Below are 21,432 nucleotides of genomic sequence, written 5' to 3' on the forward strand. Positions count from 1 at the left end.
CGTATGATACCACAGCCAGCTAGAGTAGCTGACTCCGGTCCTACGGTATCTTCAATCGCAAGGAAAATATAACTGAAACTTTCAATTTTAAGGCCGGTTTATCTAATTTTCACTCCACCAATTACCTCAAACGCTATTTGGAGACTCCTAGGCGATTACGCATCAGTACAAAAATTGGCGCAGCTTGCACAAGTGGTGCAAGGCTGGAGAAATAGCAGACCTGGCTGCCCCTCTTCCTCCGTCGGAGGCCCGGCTGTTGCACTTTACATGGCGCAAGCCTACGAGCCAGCCTGCACGACGCCGCTGTACTCGAACCTTTATGGCATGTGTTACGCACCCACGGCACGGGTTGACGGGCGCCCGTGAGGCTTGGTTGCTAGGGGACGCGAGCTGACGTCACCGCTACGCAATGCTTTGTGGTGAAACGAACGGATAACGCTCACCTTAAATATTTCAGCTGTTAAACGAAATAAAAGAGGGAGAGAGAGAGAGAGAGAGAGAGAGAGAGAGAGAGAGAGAGAGAGAGAGAGAGAGTTCAAACCGACATTTCAGGTATAGCACTTTTATTAAAAATCAAAATGTCTTTAGGAGCAGCCTTTATTATTTACCGGCTCCGCCTACACGCTCCACATTATCTGCGTGTTCATACTGAGGTGGTGCCTTGTGTATATTCAATGTGGAGTCCTGACCCGAGTCCAAGGGCTGTCAGAGGGCCCTGCCAGTCGAGCAATTTCTGCTACGTCACTCATTCTCAAGGCAGCAAGGGCGCTGTCGGGATAGTTCGTGATGACCCCGTCCAGTCCAAGCCTGCGAAATAAAATATCGAATTATATAATTTGTAGGACCTATGTAAATGAACCCGATTCGAATTTATAACAGCATTCACAAGAAAGCTACCTGGAGTCTTATAAATGCACCAAAGACAAGGGAAGCGAACGAAATAACAGTAACATACTGCGACACGATATCTGCCACGTTTTGCGCTTTGTAAACTTGAGTGATGTACTCGAGCAAGCCCGTTTGTGGACCTTAAAGGGGCACTGACACAAAATTTTGAAGGCGAGATAACTTCGGAGATAGATTGGTGGGAACACATATACATCATCTGCAAAATATCAGCGGCGAATACAGCCTAGAACATATTTGAAATAAATTTTAAAGTGTGCGAAACGCAACCGAGCAGCCAGCAGAGGACCACGCGCAATCGACATCCCGAGGATATTGTGTAAATAAACAACATCCAACACGTCACGAGTTTGTGTTTGCCGCTTCCGCACTGCCGGCGTTTTTCGCCGGCTCGCCCGGGATAGCCGCTCCAATCGGAGGGCCGAAGGGCGGAGCTTCTGCTTTCGAGAACGAACGACCCGATCGTTGGCGGCGGAGGCGCCGGGATTTCGTCAGCTAATCGGGCAGCTGGCCGCGACCAAAGTTCTACAGCGATTCCACGCACTCTGTTTCTATTACTGTTTATTACCATTGGATGCGAAAACGCGCCGGAGGCACGAAAAGCCCACTGAGCTAGCCGCACGGTCGCTATGCAGGCGGCGGCCACGGCCGTGAAGTGGCCCAGGCCGGCGCAGTTGCTCAAGTGATAGCTTGTTACCACTGCACGAAATTGTCCCCAAGTCCCGACCATGGTGGCTTACATGAGAAAGGAGTTAATGATGCCATGGCGGGTTGCTTTAAAAATTGTCATCTGCACCGCTTACTAGAGCGGCACTCGAATATCCGCCGCAGTGCTAAGCCGAACACATCTGTAGGCGACCTGTAGGCAGACCGGCCCGCTGCTCCCAGCGCGCGTCTTGCCACCCACCGTCTCGAGCGTCGCGCGTCGTTCTTTAGCCGCGGTAGCATTTGCACTCGCAGCGCCTGCGTCACATCCACGGTCGCTTTTTAATTAAGCGCCTCACGAGATCAGTACATGAGGGCATTCGCAGAAACTGCCGTCGATGCGGATTCGACAGTGCTACGGCGGCTCTGCTCTGTGATATCCCTCCGACGGTCACGTGGTCAGCTTTGTTCACACAAAATCCACAAAATCCATCGTTTCGCGGCACTCGCTGAAACCGAAACTGCCACTGGCCGAATTTACAATGCCTCTAATTAAACAACCGTCGCACCCTGAAGCAAATGAGGTTTCTACAGGTTATAAGTAGATCACTAGCCACTTATCGCAACAACAAAAAAAAAACAAGATGCAAAATTTTTGTGCCAGTGCCCCTTTAATCCTGTTTTGGCGGCCTTACATATTTGCGGGCATTTTGCATTTTACGCCACAATTTACTCACTTTTATGAAAATTCTATGAAAATGCTATGAAAAACACAGGGGTCGTAGATACAACATAGGTTACTTCTAAAAAAATTCATTGATGTAAAACTCCTGCTGAACTTTTAATTCGAAACAGCGAACAACTGAAAGAAATGGCTGAAAGCAACATAAGTCTTAATTTTCTCGTTGGGCAGTGCCTGTTTGGAGGAATTACAATAGCCCAAAAACCTAAGTTAATGTTGGTGTATCAAATTTTAGGATTTCGGCATTCATTGATTGCATACAATGTTCTTTCTTTGTTCGTGGGTGGTCAAAATAAAAACTCAAAGGCCTTCCCACACGCAGAAGCAGCACGACAGCGACATTCCGAAAGAAAGCTAAAAGTAAACAAAAAAATCGTTTTGTGCGGCATGTTTTATGATTAAACTGCGGTAGGCGGTAACCGCGTGCAGTTTGTGCCGCAGGAGGACAGTGTTTGAAAGGGACCTGAACCTAACGCAAGACGTAACGTTGACGGTGGGTCAGGGGTGCAACCTGCATTTGAATATCGGAAGATTCGATATCAATTTCCGAAGAAAAGTTGGAGGTTGGGGGATGTTAATAACAGATGTGAGGTATGACTTAAGGAACAAATCAGAGGGCTCAGTTTTTGCGTGGTTGTTAAATTCTTCAAAACTTTACTGCGTGCCAGGAAACAGTACACCTTTGGCACAAACGCCCAGTCAATGCTTTCTACTAATCTCTTTCTATTTAAAGGGACACTGAAGTGATATGTAAACATTGCGGGATTACTTGCGCAAATTGTAGTCCGGAGTCCCCAGGCCATGTTTCGACCACCCTGGGCGCGTTTACGCGATTTTATTTAGTAGAAAAATTAATTCGAAAATGCTGTCCTCCTCTCTTTACGCTCGCCCATTTTCTGCGGCGTTTTCGTGTGACGTCAGGAGGGGATGAGCTGGCAATTGGCTGCGTTACTGCACGGCTCCCCGGCCTTCAGACAGAGTCAGTCGGCCCAGCGTTTCGTCCGCCGGCCGCCGACGGGTCGTCGCAATTCGTTCGCTCAGTTGAAACGAAGCCAGGACACGTTTGTGAATGGAAAAATCTGCCTTTCTTTACTTGGTTAGTTTGTACACCGTATCTAGCTCCAAGTCAAGGTCGCTTCACACAAGCGCTGCACAAGCGCGCATGCGACGCTTCGGTGGCTGGTACGCCAGTAGGAAAATATAAGGCCTCTTGAAGGCGGGAGAAGAGTCAGCGAAGTCAATATAGGTACTAAGGAAATAAAATCAACTGATATTTTTACTGTACAGCGTAAAACTAGGGTGCGGGAAGCACTTTTTTGCGCTGGGCGAACGAGCACAGAGGTCAGTAGCACGACTACGCATCTGCGAACGCTTTTCCGTCTACGAAATGCAATTGCTAGACGTGAGCTATAGTGGAAACTCGGGGGACGCTTACTGCACGAGCGCAATACAACAAATAGTTACCTAAGCTACTTGAAATGCCAAAACTAAATAAAAGTGTAAACTGGTTGTACAATATATACTCTATATTACCAGGGACACCCGAGCCCGCCCCCGTAGCCTAGTTGTCTTGGGCGCTAGGTATGCAAGTATTTTGCAAATCACGAGTTCGAATCCCCGCGGGTACGTGCTTTTTTTTTTTTTGTAAGTTAACTTTTTCGTTTTCTGCCGATGTTTACTACATTGAGTTCACCTTTTTTTCGGCCGCAACGTTCATGGCTCCACGAACTAGTTCACAGAACGCGCGCAGGCTGGCACTGGCACGCTAGCGAGTTCTCGTTGGTGTGCTGTTGCCATAAGCACCGTCTGCTTGCGGGCAGTGGGCATAGGCCAGAATGAACAGACCCTTGGCCTGGTGCGAACACGCTTTTTACGGTACAGGCATGAGTGAGGCAAGCGCCAAATATGGGGAAAAGCGCATGACATTTGGGCGTCTGCGGGTACGCGGAGGGCGTCCATGCACTGCGTAGGCCTCGGCTAGTGAATGCTACGATTCCAACCCGTCCTGGGAGGCTTATCTTTATGCATTTTTACAGCTGACAACATGGCAGAAGCGCGGTACGATGATTACTGAGTTATTGAAAATGCCCATCCAACAACGTCACCGGTTGTGTTTTACAGAACCGAAACCGAAACTTGTTTGGTTGCTCACCTTGGGCATAGTCCAATTACGGTGCCCCCTCCTCTCAACGTCACACAGCTTAGTTGGTGCGGCCGCCGCAAACCGCGCATGGTAGTTTTTCTTCTTTCGCGCTTTGTAAAATAATTACCGATTTGTCAACCGGATAAACGATGAAAAGTGTGCTAATTTGAGCCAGTCTACGCATTGCAAGCAAAAACGGGAGCTTGACAAATTCACTTCAGTGTCCCTTTAAATGCGGTATTTTCAGAAATTTGTGTAAACCTCGCTATCTTGGATATGTAGACGATATAAATTTATTGTGTTTGCTTTCGACCCGCTACATATCGTGGCGGTTTGCATTTGCCCGTAACCTTTTGAGTTTAAATGAGTTACCCTGCTACCATAACAGCGAAAATCTGAGTCTCGCTTCACAATCGCCCGCATGTCTTTTATTCGTGTGACGGCGTCAACTGTTGTCTACGCTCCGGAAAAGCACCACCATGAACTGGTAGAATAACAATGCAATCTTTGGCTTTTTCTTTCACTCTCCAGCTATTTTTTCCTGTCTTTTTTCTCACACTACCATTGTACCCTGCTCTTTGGGTTCCTTGTTGCACTCGCTTAGCTATCCCTGCACCTTCTGCTTCTGATGTGCTCTGCATTCACCTGTGCGGGATGGGCGCGTCTAGAGCCACTTCATCAGGGTGCGCATATGCCACCGCTGACGACGCCAATGGTAGCGCAAGCCATAGTGAATTCTTAATATATAGGGTTTTTCTCTCTCTCTCTCCCTATGTGTCTATCTTTCTATCTGTCTATCTATCTATCTGTCTATCTATCTATCTGTCTGTCTGTCTATCTATCTATCTATCTATCTGTCTGTCTGCCTGTCTGTCTCGCTCTCGGTGTTTTGTTTAAAGCGCCTGCTACCGAAAAGATGTTGATTAGTTTTAGTAGCGCAAAGCCAAGTACAGCAAAGGGCGCCAAGAAAATTCCTGCTCCGGAATTGGATATAAAGAAAAAGAGGCTTAAAGTTTTACCGAGTGCAACTTAGAAAACTACTAAAAAGCACTAGTGTAAAGAGGCAGGTAATGTTTAGAGTTAAACCTGGATGTAACTAAGTTGGCAAAAGTTCGAAATTTTTCGTTACACCCGGGTTTTCGTTACGTGCGGGTTTCTTGTTTCATAGCGAAGAACTGCGCGAGTTTTGCCTCCTGCTTTCGCACGAGCCTAGGCAGGACACGGCGCTCTAAAGAAGCAAGGTCACTCACCGCCGTAATAACAAGCGTAATTTAGGTATCACTTCTCCCTTTTGACAATTTTCGGCGCCTTAATGCGTTTCCAGAACCAACCTTATGCTGAAAGGATGCCTTTTTGTGAATTTGATGCTCTTTGAGGGGGTGTTAGCTCAGCCTAGATGGGATACTACACCAGGCGGCAACCCTCTTATTTTTCGCCAGCGGGGACGTCTTTCAAACTGTGCGCTTTTCTTGAAAATACACTTTTCGTTTTATTGAAGCAGCACCGATACCACAGAGAGAAGTGGAGACGGGTGACTACACGCCGGCAGGACGGCCTAGCACCTCAAAACTTAAGTCTGGAACCGAAACGGCGCTCACACGTGGAAACGCACGGTAGTTTGCGGTGCGGGCGAAAAAAAAAAGACGTGAGGGGTAGTTACTCTTGCTGCTGGTGTGAGGTTTACGCTACAGAAACAAGACCAGAAGTGACTGCAACGTTCGCCAAGGGGTGGTGATAGCCACTCCATTCATCATCATCATAATCAGAATGACGAATTTCTTGTTTAGGCGATTTCAGACGTCCTCAGTGCTGCTGGCTCCTTACGGTAGAACCAGGATTCGCTAGATTGGTTCATTTCTCCGGTGGATGTTTTACTAAAAGTGCAAAGTACAACTACCGATCAGCTCGCCAACTTCGTTACATAACGGTTAACCGCCGCGACGTTTCGTTACATAGAGGTCGCGAACACATGGGCTTCAATGGGGGTGGCAATGGGGAATCAAAAAACTTCGTTAAATCCTGGAATTCGTTAAATAGCGGTTCCTTACATACAGGTTTAAGTGTATTCATGATAAGTGACGAACTGTAAAAAACCTCATTTCCGATAAATAGGTAAAAAATGCTCTTAACAGAAATGACCTTTTTGCAATGTTTTATTTGTTATAAAGCACGAAAGTAGCTATAAACGCTTCCATGCAACCGTAAAATTGGTGGCGAGATGTTTTGTGTGCTTGGGGTTTACATTGATACCACTAACGCAATGAAAGGTAGGCAATAGAAACTTTGACAGGCTTCCAGTGCGTCCTCTGCACCGGAGGGAGGCGGTTCCCTTTCTAGTAGAATTTATCTGCTGCTGTCGTCACCTCACTTCTTTTAACTTGCTAGAGGTCTTCCTCTCAGGTGGAGGTGGACAGTAAGTGGTCGAAGGGAAGAAACAGATAGGTTGGGGGGATGACTATGGCTCCAAACATTTTTCTATCACGTGCTGGAAGGTGGCTAATTTTTGACACACTAGGCAAGCTACTTCGTGTATAACGCCCGGTAGGGTTGCAGGGGTACGGAAAAGACCCTCAGTAAATTTGCCTGCATGTGGTTGTTACTCCGTCGCAAGCTTTGCCTTCGTGGTGGGAGCCATCGGCTGTCGCTACTGTAGGTGGCAGGTAGTATGTCTCTGTAGGTGACCACTGGTTGACTTCCACGGCTGTGTCCCACTGGGCGAGTGGTCGGGCTTGAAGGCTCGTTTCCCTCCATTACTGAATGGTCTCGCAACCACCCTACTTCGATCTGCACTTTTGCCAGCTGTTTGTCTCTGAGCATCCAGCAAGACTAAAGCGTCTGTACGGATGCTGAGGGTCCGTGACCTCTCTGGGCGTTCGTGCAGAGTGGGGGCTTTCGCAATATCCATCTTTTTCTGATGAACATTTTGGAGCAATTTTTAGAGCGTGAAAAAAGTTATTGTGGGGCAGTCAAAACTCAATTTTGAAGCAGTTTTGAGCAAGCAATACTAGTTCTTGAGGTTCTTCAACTACCACAGAAGGTGCATGCCGAAACCGCTAAACATACTAAATGCTGAGAAACGCCGTTTCAATATTTACGTATTTTCATTTTGTGTCGTGTGGGTAAACCTTGCGTTGCAAGCCGGAGGGGTGGATGGGGGCGTGCTAACCAGGGAAAAAAAAAGAGCGAACAGAAACATAACACTTGGGAAGGTGTATATGGGGAAACATTATACGAATACATTCTTTAAAAGCCACAAGAAACGGCGAAGACCATTACACAGACACGAAATAAAAAGTAAAGAAATTGAACCGACTTCACCTGTGCAGCTGTTCTAAAAAACGCAGAAATCAATCTGCGTCATTACGTGTCCGCCGTACTCTAACACCTCAAAGGAACTTACCTTCGGAGTACTCGTGCAGCACACAGTAAATGGATCGCGTGTAATTTACTATCCCACTCATAGTCACCAGACAAAACAAAAAAGTCACTAACAGATGTCTTGTTCCGCTTACGTCCCGCGTAAGATGCAAACAACGCAATAGAATAACGAAATTGTAGCCGGCCTCTTTTTTATCGGAAGCCCTAATTCTTGAATTTTCATCGCGATATAAGCTTCTTTCTGTTTAAAAGTATTCCACCGACTTTGAAGTGAAAGGTGTCTTGATGAGCGATGCATCTGGAATAAAATATTTTCTCGAGTATACCATAATTGAGGATATTTTACTTGGAGCACTCCAACAATAGGCGAATACTTGCTTTCACGATACAATACCATAGGGCATGTAGGACTTTTACAATTACGTAAATAATTTTCAAGCTTACACCGCTGCTGTAAAAAAACACAAAACCCGCAATTTTCTTTGGGCAGTGGACGAAAACGCAACATCCGTTCAATATGAGCTTATTGTCTGACGAACAGACAGTTTTTGACGTTGTTTTATTAATTTACTCAGCCAAGCCTAATTTCTTTTCTTCTAAGCACAGACTAAACCCATTTGACTGATATCATGTCGAATAAGTTTAGGTAACTATTTAACCAAGCCTAATTTCTTTTCTTCTAAGCACGGCATAAACACGTTTCACTGATATCATGTCGAATAAGTTTAGGTAACTTAAAGGGGCCATGCTGACAAAATACAACTTTGTCTTATTCAAAAGATTTGGTGTTTTATGGTGCCACTAGCGCATGTCCTGCAGCAAACGATGCTTTATTAACTTAGAAAGTAATCAATTTAACCATATATTTTTATTCGCCGCCCAACTGTGGGTTTCGTGACGCCTGCGATGACATAACCAGGGCAGGTCCTCAAGCGAACGTCACTACGCTGTTTAGTCTGCAACGCACTGTGGAACGCCTTGTTTACCGTCAACCTTCCTAATTGACGCCACCGTACTGTGCAGACCGCTGTCCGCAATTGCTTTGTTTCTGATTGTATTTTCAGCTGGCTTGTTTTTGTTACCGTTGGAAGTAATGGTTATATAAAAATTGTGTAAGCTCGACAAACAGGCTCACGTAAGACAATGCCACTTACGCCAATTGGGCAGTGTCTTGTGAGAGAACAACGAAGGGCCGAACTGCTGTGCAGCTATAACAAGTATAGCCCGCGCAGTACCAACAGTAGCACGCACTGGTGCTTCTACGTGGACGTGGGCTGTCGCATCTTCTGTTGTTTAACCCAGCATTCTTACTGCTATAAAATGCATGTGTATTAGCAATGGCTATTAGCAATAGGGATTAGCAATAGCAATAGCTGGTTCTGCAAGCTTATAAGCTCTGCCTAACTTGCGTTTGCTTTTGCCGCCCTCAGCCAATCGCACAGCTGCCGTAACATGTCATAAGTTCTAGTGGGAAAAATGGGCGAGTGGGTCGCATGGCCATTCTCTTTTTTCCTAATTATATAGCTTATTTGAGTGAAGTTTGCGTTAAAACTGATGTCGGTGTAATTCTAACTAAGCAATCTTTCGAATCAGCCAAACATGCATTTTGTCCGCATGGACCCTTTGGAGCAAAACGTATTATATCATGCACTGACTTTGGGGTTAAAGATATTGATTTTTATGAGTCTACTTCCCGGAATGAAATATATTAATTTTAATGAGTCTAAATACCGGCATGATTGCGATGTTCTGAAAACATAGTTACTCATGGCATCATTGGTTCTTCTCAAGATTGAATGTGAAGACAGTAAACCTGATGCTCGAAGCTTTATTTTTTAGAACATATTTATTGGCGGCGCAGAAAGCGATTATATATGGAAGGAAGTAGACAGTACGAGGTCAACTGGAAGTGGTATAGTACGTGGACTGCGTTTCATTCCTTGTGAGGAAATGTAATTCTTAACGGACACTTTTTTCCAGTCTTACACAACTGCCGCCAGCCCTTCCAATTGAGAAATTATATACTATATCATTTATGGATATAGAACCATATCATTTAGATTCGAAGCTCAACTTTTAGGGGCGAAGCCTCTTAGAGTCTGAGGCTGTTGGCGTCTCCTGTCGTCGTCATCGTAATCGTCGTTCGTCTCATCTTGCCACGGTACCAAAACGCCGGAAAACTCGTTTACGCCTCACGCTAGAGAGCTTTATGCTTCACAGACAAGAGACTTTTACAGCAAAGCTGTATACCTGTACCCCCCAACGGTGTCATCTCCGTTGGCAAGAACGCCAAGGCGCCAAGAATACACTTATACAGTGCATGCTTCGCCCCTAACTGGGCTTCACGTTAGTGAAGATGGCTCGGGATTATTTTGGATGCACAGGCCAGTTAGGAGTAAAGCCTACGATCAGAAAAATGGGTATTACATTGTCGTTACGCACATATAACGTAAAACTGTGGCGCTTCTTTCTCCTTCCTTCTCTGTGCACCTTGGAAATCCTCTTTTTGTAATATTTATAACACCTTTTCGTCCCAACCAGCGAGTTTAGAACAGACACGTCTTGCGTAGGGCGCTGCCCGCATGACCGTGAAGAGCTCTTTATGCTGGTAGACATAATTAGTGCAGGCTCAAACAAAAAATGGGGCCTTAATTGCATATGAAGGAAAACAGCCACTTGCACTGAGAAATGTAGCAAGCCGTTACACTGTAAGGATTCTCTTTGCTGGCCTTCTCAAGATGAAAAAAAAATTTGCAAAAATATAAAGGTTGGTTGTCTGCTCTTGGGTTCGAAAACAAAATCTGGGAAGTTCAGCCGAAGTCCCCTGCGTACGTATAAAAACAGGGGGTTGTTCGTCAAAGTTTTTCTTGCGGTCACGTTGACGTAGGCAAAATCGATCCTTGTGTAAATATCAGATCGAAAAAACAAATGCTCGCCGCAAGCATGCTCGCGCGTCTCATGGCATTGCTAACACAGGGTTAAAGTCTGATTTTAAGGAAACGCTAAAGGTAGAAATGGTTTCTTCACTCAAAGATTGTTATTCAAATAATTTGTAGTGACATGATGTTTTCATCCGTCCAGAAATAATAGTTACAACAATCAATTTTCCTTCATTCTTCTATTCTATTTTTACAAGGTGCAAAAGAACATGTCACACTTCGTGAAAGGGATCGCGTAAAAAGTGTTTAAAGGCATTTCGAGCTCAGGAGATCCTTCCACCTTTGAGGAGCCGTAGAAAAAACTGGCGTGATTTGCAAGGCGGGGCAAAAACCTCCCAGTTGGGCCGCTAGTTTCTGGTACTATATAGACTAGGGGACCGGGAAAAGAGCCAATAGCTTACGCGTTTGCTAGTTCGCATAAGCCTTCTAACAGTACTTATGACTACGCAATATTTTGAGCCAAAACTTACACTGAAATAATCTTAACAGCAGCTGCAGTGAAAAAAACCTGCTTAGTAATGTTTTGTGAGATAAACGTCGTGCCATTTTGAAATACGTTTGGTGAGGACACGCTCTCGTATAGATATATTTTATATTTACATTTACCTGCTTCAGTATTTGTTCAAAAAAAAAAACTCTTGGGCAAGCTCTACAATTAACGCGCTTCAACATTCCCAGCTGGTGATGTCACAAATCATATTGTCGGAAAGTGAGTAGGAAACACCATACCGCTGTTTCCACGCATTCGGCATTTTCTGACCAATGAGCAACGGCTGCTGGGACCAGTCATATATTCGCGCTTACTCAGCTCTAGTCTGCAAACGAGCTCTGCACTGAGAGTTCCTCTAAAGATGCTGCATACGGCGATGAGCTGACAAAAGAATTCTCTGGAACACCACGTAAAGACGAAACGAAATGCTGTGGGTCAGCGTACCCACAATTGCCCTGCATAATAGTAAAGTTTTACTTTTGAGTCGCTCTATAATCTAGTTCCTGTCTCCACGGCGTAATCTTTGCAGGCTGTTCTCATATGCTTTCAGGGTGACGTCCTCGGCATGAGATTATGTCGACGGTGGCGGCACCATTTCATGTACGTGCTTGCCTTTCAATAAAATTGCGAGTTTAGAGCTGCTCGTCTTACTACGCCTTGCCTCGTGTATTCGCCTTTTACGAAGCCCCATCAAGATGTTTCATCACTTCCAATTTGCAGATATTTTGATTCTGCTTTTAACTTTCACAGGGGAGGTGTCACATTGTCTAACGCTCCCGCTTTTGCGTGCGTTCACCGACACAAGCCCGCTCCTGCCCCCCCCCCCCTCACTTCGGCACATTCTCTCCGTCCGGTTATCTTATCGCCTTCAACGCTTCATTATTTGATATAAGCCGTACATATCCACTGGGAAAATGTCTTCCCACCACTGCATTTGTGTTTAGAGGGAAGCCGATTTAAAAAATATTGGTGTAAGCTTGGCCGTTACCTTGTGTCTTGCACACTGAAGCCTACCTACGAACAAAAAAAGAGGAGGCAATGGGCGCGAACGCGGCTCAAGTAGACCACTGACGGGGGGCGTCAAAAGCCAAGCGTCGGCACTATGTCCGTCGGGACCCCCATCCGGGAGGCGGAAAACGCAAGACGTCGGCATGGCAAACAACCCCCTGAACGCTTCCCCGACGCGACGACGTGGTTTGAGCGGGAGTTTGTGGCCCACCAAATAACCCACCACCAGCTCTGCCGGTCATCCCCATTGTCAGAGTAAAACGGCACTCAACTTCTCCATGTCCTGATGTCTGCGTCTTATGTATAATGTGGCCGTATTTTCTCAGCAAAAAAAAAAAAAGAACGCAATTGTCATCCGCTGTGCTATGTTGTGAGCATGCCCTCCTCCGTTCTGTCGCCATGGCTGTTTGCCCTGTAAGCTAGAATTTTTCTGTTGCAGAGCCCTTTGGAAGGTCACTTTGTAATGTTTTTTAGATGCATTTTAATTAGAGTTAAAAAAGTGCTTATTGTTTTGGTTAAGGGGGCTCTAGAAACTGCTCAACAGCCTGTGTGGTATTTTACCAGGTGTTCTAGTTTTTACCCTGCATTGTTGCATACACTCGCGATTTTTGTGTATTAAGAGCACATGTTCAAAAGAAGAGCTAAATGTGGGTGCTTGTGTTTTTGTTAAAAATCAGGTTGAGTACAGCAGATTGAAATTGCTCTACGTGCGCAGCGTCAAAGCGCGGGAAAAAAATATGAGGTTAAAACATAAATTTTAAATGTGGAGATGCTGGAGCTAACATTCGCTGCAATTAAGACGAAGTTAATATTTCCATCCAAACATCATCTTTTACAATTAAGAATTCTTACTTGATCTCTCTGGCGATGCTGGATACTTTATCGAGAGTCCATGCGTAGCCTTTGTCAACGAAGTCACACCCTGGCATGCGACCATCACGGCACGCTACAATATTTTCCAGTCGAGCGTACCGGCCAGCCATGTAAGCGAACCAGTTGGTGTTGCCGCTGCCTGCCCATCGGTGGTCAGAGATACCAAGTGCCGCGAAAGTTCGGTCTACTTCTTCAAGGGGATCCATTCCCCCAAAGTCGAAGCCTGTGAAAAAAAGAGCATTGTATTGCTTATTTAGAGCCCTCCACAAATAGGTGCACTTTACGACCCCACTACGTGTATTCTACTGAAATATGTGGTGGTGGTCAAGGTGCGAAAAGAGTGAGTTCTACCCACTAGTGGCTAAGGCGTTGCGCTGCTGAGCACGAGGTCGCGGGTTCAATTCCCGGCCGCGGCGGCTGCTTTTCTGATGGAGGCGAAAAGCAAAAACGCCCGTGTGTACGAGATTTCGGCGCAGGCTAAAGATCCCCAGGTGGTCAAAATTAATCCGGAGCCCTCCACTACGGCGCGCCTCATCGCCTGCGTTGCGTCGGCGCGGTAAACCCTACAATCAATCAATCAGTTCTACCCACTAATGGGGGGACAGGCCAGGAAATAGCCTCTAACACGGGAAAGCAATTATCAGTATTCAAAGAAATATATTTATAATGCATTTAAAGTAACTGTTTAGGATAAACCATGAAAATAGAAACCGAAATAAAAAGCTGATAATTACTATACTCTCCCTAAGGCGAGATTTGAGCGTAGCGCGAACTGCAGTCTTCTCGATCACGGCGCATATCTGCTCCGTCTCACGAAGTGATCACGTGATCAGCGAAGGCACGGCGCCGCGCGCTACTCTGCCGTTATCTGTGAGCGCGTCGCCGGCGCCAAGCATGTTATTGTAAATCTTGCTTGAACCTTCCGCACAAATGTCACGTGGTTCATGTAAGAAACGCTACAAGGAGGAGAGAGGGGGAGTTGTTTTACTGAAAGAGAAAGGTGCAACGATGAGAAAGCCGGAGGACCTATGTGCGTGCATCACGCAGAGTGAGCTGCCTGCTGCTGTGGCGCCGCCTCAGCATACCCCCCCTCAATCACGCTTTCACCACACTTTCCTCCTCCGTTTTTCTTCTCTCTTGGGAGTTTCCTTCGTTCGCTCAGTTACGAGGCCGACAAAGACGCCAATCCACAGTAACGGAGGTGTAAGTGCTGCGTACTAAAAAGCAAGAAAATAAATATGACCCGAATTTGAGACATGGAACAAAAATTATTAAAACGATTATAACATCGAAACTAAACAAAATGAAAGCAAAGAAGGAACGATAGCCGCGAAAACTATGTAAGGAAATAAATCAAGAATAGGAAGCGGTGAAGGAGGCAGTGAGGAAGAGTCTGGCAGAATATGGAGGGAAACCCAGTATGGCCATCTGCGAGGACAGCACGGGAGACGGTGAGATACCGAAATGAGTAAGTGCGTGGCGGATCAAAGATACCCGCGGCAAAATGGTGTACGCTGCACTCCATCCTCATTGTCATCATCATCATCACCAATAACATCGCCATCAGCCTATTAAAGTACACAGCCTGACAATGGCATCTACAATGGACTTTCGCCCACTGCAATCATAGGCTCTTAAAATTTAAAACCTTCGCGTCCTCCGTTTATTTATGTTGCCTAATTAAAGGTGACTTTTATGAGGCTTTTATTAGTGACTTTCGTCCACTGTTGTCCAGCCGACTCCATATGGAGCAAAACCAGACGCCGAGAAAGACTGACGTCTGGCGAACCCCCGACCACCGCTCTGCTACCACAGCGTAGAAACCGGCGGCATTTGCCGTTCCTGCACCTACAAGCGACTCGGCCTTCAAAGTTTCTCCGTCGACGAATCGCGCCCTCCCCCCGCCAACCACCACGTGAGATCGACGAGTATCTATCCTAGAACACCCGCGGCCCTGCCCGTTTCAACCGGTCGCCGTTGCCCTACCCATACCTATGGCCGATCCGCCGCATTAACGCTTACTTCGCACGTGGAAGGTCCCCCAGCCCACGAAGGGGAAACTGAAAGCAGTAGCTTCTGGAGGTGAAGTTGCACCACCGCGAAAAGTCGAAAACTCTCCAACGATGCAACGACGCAGCGAATACCAAGACTTGCGACCGACCACAGCTAGGTGTCTGGACTGAACTCTGACGGGACCTTGCAACACGAAAACAGCCACACGGCGCGCCGCCTCCCCGACGTCACCAATCTCGCAATCAGCAAGACAACAACTACGACGCGTAGCCATTGACCATCAATGCGAACCAGCCGTGATACGACGCCCCGACGAACCAGGAACTCGAAGACTACTTCCGACGTACGGCTATCCAAGATTCCCTTGAAGTGCAGGCTCTGATAGACACGGGATTGGGCTACTCAGTGATGAGCGGATCACTCGCGACCAATCTGAAAAAGCTGGAATAATCCGCATATCCCCGCAGAAGGAAGCCAGCTCGTGACGCCGAGTGGACCGTGACATCGCGCGCCGCCATAAATGGCACCACGTACCCTGCTGTTGTCATTCTTCCAAACTGCCCGCGATGTAATTCTTGGACTGAACTTTCTGTCGGACAACGGGACTATTACTGATCTTCAGGCAAAGTCAGTCCATTTCTCCGCTGATCACGCCGACCCGCTGAAGCGAGTATTCCTCGTGCAAAGATTCCTCCGACTCTGCGCGTACTATCAGCGCTTCGCCTCAAACTTTGCACGCATTGCAGAGCCACTCACGCGCTGGAGGAAAGAAATAACCGCTTTCCGCTGGGAGAAGCCCAAGGGGAAGCATTCCGCGAACGTCAACGACGCCTACAAAGCGCGCCAGTACTCGCTCATTAAGACAAAGACACCTAAACAGAAGTGCGCACAGTCGCCGGTATAGGCCTGGGTGAAGTCGTCGTCCAAAAGGAAAGCGGTTGCGAAAAAGTAATCGTGTGTGCCAGCCGCGGCCTTTCCAAGCAAGAGAAAAAAACTACTCGGCCTCTGAGAAAGAGCGTCCTACTACCATGTGGACATTTCTAAATTCTACCTGTACGCGTATGGCAGGCCATTTAATGTGGTGACCGACCATCATGCGCTGAGTTGGCTCGCCGATATGCAGAACCTTTTTGGCTGTCTCGTGCGCGGGACCCTGCGCGTCTAAGAATTCCACGTGACCATAGTCTACAAATTGGGCAGGAAATACTCGGACGCCCACTGCCTTTCACGCGCCCCTGTCGACCTACCGCCAACGGACTAAGTCGAAGACGCCGCGTTGCTCGGAATGGTGACGGAAAGCGCCCTAGCCGCCCAGCAGCGGGCCGTTCACGAGCTGCGCGTCATTATCTACCATCTGGAAGTACGCGATATTGCCGTGCAAATGGCTCTGAAGCGCAACACCGCTGCATTCTGCTTGAAACATTCGGCACCTGTAAAGAACTTCGAACCTACAACGAGAACGAGGCATATTGTCGCAATTCCCGAGAGCATACGCGACTAAATCTTGGAAGTATGCCACGACGAATCGTAATCAGATGATGATGATGGTTGGATTTTTATGACGCAAGGCCAACTAGGGCAAAGAGCGCCAAATCAGTCGTTATGTATGGGGGTGAATATGTAAACACTAAAATCGCTCAGTAAGGCCTAGAGTAAAAAGAGTTGAAGACAATCGTGGTAGCTCGTGTGCAGTGCCCCCATCGGTGCCACCGGTCATTATGCAGAAGCACTAGAGGAGGAAAGTTACGAAAATGGACCCCGTCGTCCATGAACGCCGCTGGGGATGACATCGAGGAAGTAGGCATTTGCAGCGACCCCTCGGTCGTGACTGCGTCTGCCAAGAAGCTCCTCAGCACCAGCAGCCACCGATTTAGACACTCACCGGCCGCCTTGGTCCTCTCCATACCCATGATGATGCCTGTGACGCAAGCCGGGCATTATAGGGACATCAATGATTGATTTTGCTTGTTGGATTCCTTTTTTGGCGCAAAGCCAACTAGGGCAAAGAGCGCCAAAAGTGATCACCACAGAAAGTTAGGTATTAAAACGTGTAATTCAGACAAGTATAAAATCAATTAAATACAATGGTGGTGGCTGGTGTATTTGGTCAGTTTTTATTACACGTGATGGGAAATTAGGTTTACAAACTTGATATCTGACAAATACTTAAGAACACATTTGACAGGGACCATGGCATCGTCACCCAAAAACAATGATGGGTGGAGTGGATTGTGTTGTCTGTATAATCCAGGGGCATGTTTGTGTCCTGTTGTGTCAAGTGCCTTCCATGTGATTAGTTTGTGGACTACGCATAGGGCCTCTCCGCACCTGCTGCACAGGAGTCCTGAAGATCTCGTGAGCAGATACCAGTGAGTTGCATGTGTGTGCCCTATCCGTAGCCAAGCCCTATCCGTAGCCAAGATAACTCGGGATGTGGAGCCGACCCTATACCCGGCCACCTGTAATTTCTGTCCCTTACCCGGAACTCTGCACCATAAAGTATGGGAGTGCCGACAAACCCCAGGTCCATCCCCGAATCTTCTTCCCTATTACGCGCAGTGGGTGGCCTGCCTCAAAAGGCGAATCCCTTGGACCCAGAGCATACTGGTGGAGAGGGTCTGGACTGCAAGCCAAGGCCAGAGCATCCCGGACTAGGGACGCCCCACACCGGGCAGGTGCCCTAACAGCAGCACCAGCGCTGGATAAATAAATTTTTAGTCCTACTCCTCCTATGCTTAGGGACACGATATTTCCCACTGGCTACAACGAGGTGTCAATACCGAAGAATCACAAACTGCGTGGAGGACAAATCAACAAAAGTATCTGCAAATGTATGTGCGTTAAGATGTTCGGTAGAAACAGCATAGATTAACTTAAAACCCTGCAAAAATAAGGGAATTGTCTACTCTCTTGCGCGCATCCTAGCCATGTCCAAGCTTATGGTCAGGGGAGAACAACTCAAGCATGACATATTCCATTCCTTCGAGACATGGGAGCCAGCTTTGACTAACTCGTTACCTCAAGATCAGCGCGAACTGATTGAGAGGGTAAGAGAAAGAGGTGCTGCATCTGGTGCCACAGTCTTCAGGTCCCACCAATGAGCTCCCCGGAGGCTTGCAAATCTCAGAATAAAAATTTTGAAACACTGACACTGACGCCTCCTCCTCGCTCGAACTGACCAACACCCCGCATCCGCAACTTTTCCCGCTCACATTTTAATGCACAGAAGTGCAGAGAGCCTTTTTCTTTCCTGAGCCACGGCGATTAAAAACTCTCCAGGCTAATCTTCCTCTCACCGATCACCTTTAGTGCTTGTGAAGCATTAATCGGAAAGGCAGCAACTACGTACGAAAACACTCCGTGTAAGTCGAAGTATCGCTATCGCGCTTTACATCTCTTTACATGTTTGCAAGCAACAGTTCTATATACGTGGCAATCTAGCATCGATGAGCGAACTGTGGGCCCCCGTTTTAATATTTTCCGTTTTTCTGTAGTTCATGCGACTATGGCTTTCAATCGCCTCGCATGAGTTGCCCAAGATTGGCTTTTATTCGGAGGTAATGCGCTAAAACGATGCGGTCGATAATGGCGACTCATCCATGTGCTTGTTTTTTGTACAGCAATACACCTCGTAGGCAGCGAAATAACTCCTTAAAAGATCTGGTGCATAATCGAATAAAAATTTTCGGAAATTCAGACAATTGTCTGCTAAAGCTCAACTTTCTTGCGCCCCAAGTTTTAATTGAGAATTTTTATATCCAGATTTCGCTATGAGTCGCCAAATTTGTCGCTTTCCTTCACTGTTCTCGGTTTTTCTTTCGTTTCTTCCTGCCAATGAAAAGAAATGAACTCCAATAACTTTCTGAATTATGTGTTTTCGTGTAGGTTCGAGACATTGTTAACGGTTAGTCTCATTGCATAATTTTTATTTCGGTTTCCATTTATCTTTTCCGGGCTGCCTTTATTTTCATCGTCATGTTTAGGGCGCGGTGTATAAGGTACAACTTTTTTTGGTTATTGCATTTTTGCAACGTTTTTGTTGCTCTTTTCTATTTTTGCATTTGAGGTTTTACATCATTGTGTTCGAGAAGTTATCTCCATTTACGATATTACAACAATTACATGTGTTACCACCTCAAGTTATGCATTTTTATATACAGATAGTGTTGGTCCATTTTTAGAGTTTTTAAATTCGTGTTTCTGTCTTTTTTTTGAGCTTTTTTATTTTGTGTTCACTTTTGGGGGCGGTGTATACGGTGTTTTTTTTATTATTACGGTGTTTTATAATTTTTATTTCTTTCGGTCTCTAAAGTTTGGATCGACCACTTGTCTCCATTCGGTTTGTTATAAAAATCAAATATGTCACTTCAGCCAATCATACGTTTTTGTGCTAATGCGTTGTTGCGCATAATAGATTCACGAAAACAATCTTCAAGAAAGCGCAATTTTGGACCTAATAGCTTACTCTGACTGGTCGCCTATAATGTCAATTAAGGACGCCGAAGTAGCGTACACCATGTTTTCATCCATTATTACCACATGTTTATCTTCCTCTACATCAGTCGAATCATGCCGAAAGAAATATTCCTCGCCACAGATCCCTTGGTTAACACAATCTGTGCTAAAGAGCATGCGCAAGAAAGATAACCTGTATATGAAAACTAAAAAAATACAGCCATTTATTGTTACCCTTAAAGCTCGCTACGAAAAATACTACTACATGCTTGGCGTACTGCTGAAAAAAGCCAAACGGGAGAACTACGAAAAACAGATAGCGCAAACTGGCAATAACGTTGGGAAGCAATGGTGCATACTAAATTCTTTCTTGAACAATAACACAGATAAAACCGCTATTACTAAAATACGTTAGAAGGAAGATGCTTTTACTAACCTTGCCGATATTGCAAATGCCTTCAGCAGATTCTTTTCTGTTCATCCTAACCTGTCCACAACCCGTCACTTTAATAACAATCGACACGTTTCACAGTATCTATTTATCTTCCCCACGTCACCAAGCGAAGTGCGTAGCACAATCTTAAATATCAAAACACTGGTCCCGGTCTCGATAATATTTCATCGTTTAACATCAAAGAAATTCTTGACTACATAGTCGATGCTTTTGTGCACATTATAAAGTTAGTTTTCAAGACCGGAGTCTTTTAAAAGAATTAAAAAGAAGTAAAATTGTTCCGGTTTTTAAAAAGGGCAGTAAGACAATAATACCCAACTATTGACCGATCTCCTTCGTTGTCTCTTTTCAGTAAAGTCCTAGAAAAATTATTAGAAAAGCGTCTGTATCTTCAACATTTTAACCTACTATTCCCGCGACAGTTTGGTTTCGGACCTGGATATTCAACTAACCTTGCTTTAATTGCTTTTACAGACAGGATAAATTCAAATTTCAAAATTGACGACGGGAAATTTGTTAGATCGCTTTTATTGATTTCACTAAAGCATTTCATACCATTGATCACAACATACTTTTCCAGAAATTAACATTTGATGGCATTACTGGACCTCCATTACAGTTACTTGGCAGTTACTTCATCGGGAACAGACAGTTAGTATATCGGGATTGCTTTCACCTACAACAGTTAATAACATTGGCATTTCACAAAGATCTATTCTAGGGCCTATTTTATTTCTCTTTTATATTAATGATTTTCCCAACTGTTTATCAACCATCACTAATTTCCTCTGATATGGTGATGACACCACTGCTTTCGCTTCTGGTGTAAACCTAGATATACTAACCTCACAGCTCAATAATGATCTCAAAAATGGCATCGACTGGTGCGAAGAAGACAATTATGCATTATTCCACAGAAAACGCATCATATGATATTCAGCTCCCCTAACAGAGTGCGGTGTACCATTTCTCCGGTTTACGTTAACACACGTGCCATCTACCCATCACGACACCGCAGCTTTTTAGGTGTTGAATTAGACCCGTTCCTCAAAATCACTTTTCGCATTAACTCTCTAAAAAACAATACTGCATATTGTATCAGGGTCCTAATAAAAGCCCGCCATGACTTTTCGCCACAAACTCTCAGCACGCTGTACTACGCCTTCTTCCACAGTCACTTCAATACAGTATGGTGTCTTGGGGATTAACTTACCGCTCTCATGTAACTCCTCTGCAGCATCTACAAAATCAGGCTGTCCGAATAGCCACCCACAGTTAGTGCAATGCTCGCTTTACACCCCTTTTCTTGCAGCTAAATCTTTTACGCATAGACGAACTCATCAAGTACAACTTGGGAATCAACGCATATAATTTGGTAAGAACTCG

General features: G+C 45.8%; 1 protein-coding gene across 1 annotated transcript in view; it reads right to left on the reverse strand.

Annotated features, from left to right (window-relative positions):
* Positions 1-642: 642 nt before the first annotated feature.
* The window catches only part of LOC144139977 (dermonecrotic toxin SdSicTox-betaIIB1aiii-like), a 38,666-nt gene continuing 17,876 nt past the window's right edge, over positions 643-21,432 (reverse strand). Inside the window, exons 5-6 of the mRNA XM_077672195.1 lie at positions 13,104-13,347; positions 643-807 (exon numbers count right to left, since the gene is read on the reverse strand). Coding sequence (XP_077528321.1) covers positions 672-807; positions 13,104-13,347 — 380 coding nt within the window. The 3' untranslated portion in view covers positions 643-671. The remainder of the gene's footprint in view (positions 808-13,103; positions 13,348-21,432) is intronic.

Source organism: Haemaphysalis longicornis, unplaced genomic scaffold, assembly GCF_048455015.1.
Source record: "Haemaphysalis longicornis isolate Haplotype H1 unplaced genomic scaffold, Haemaphysalis longicornis Haplotype H1 scaffold_5, whole genome shotgun sequence".
NCBI classification, from domain to species: domain Eukaryota; kingdom Metazoa; phylum Arthropoda; class Arachnida; order Ixodida; family Ixodidae; genus Haemaphysalis; species Haemaphysalis longicornis.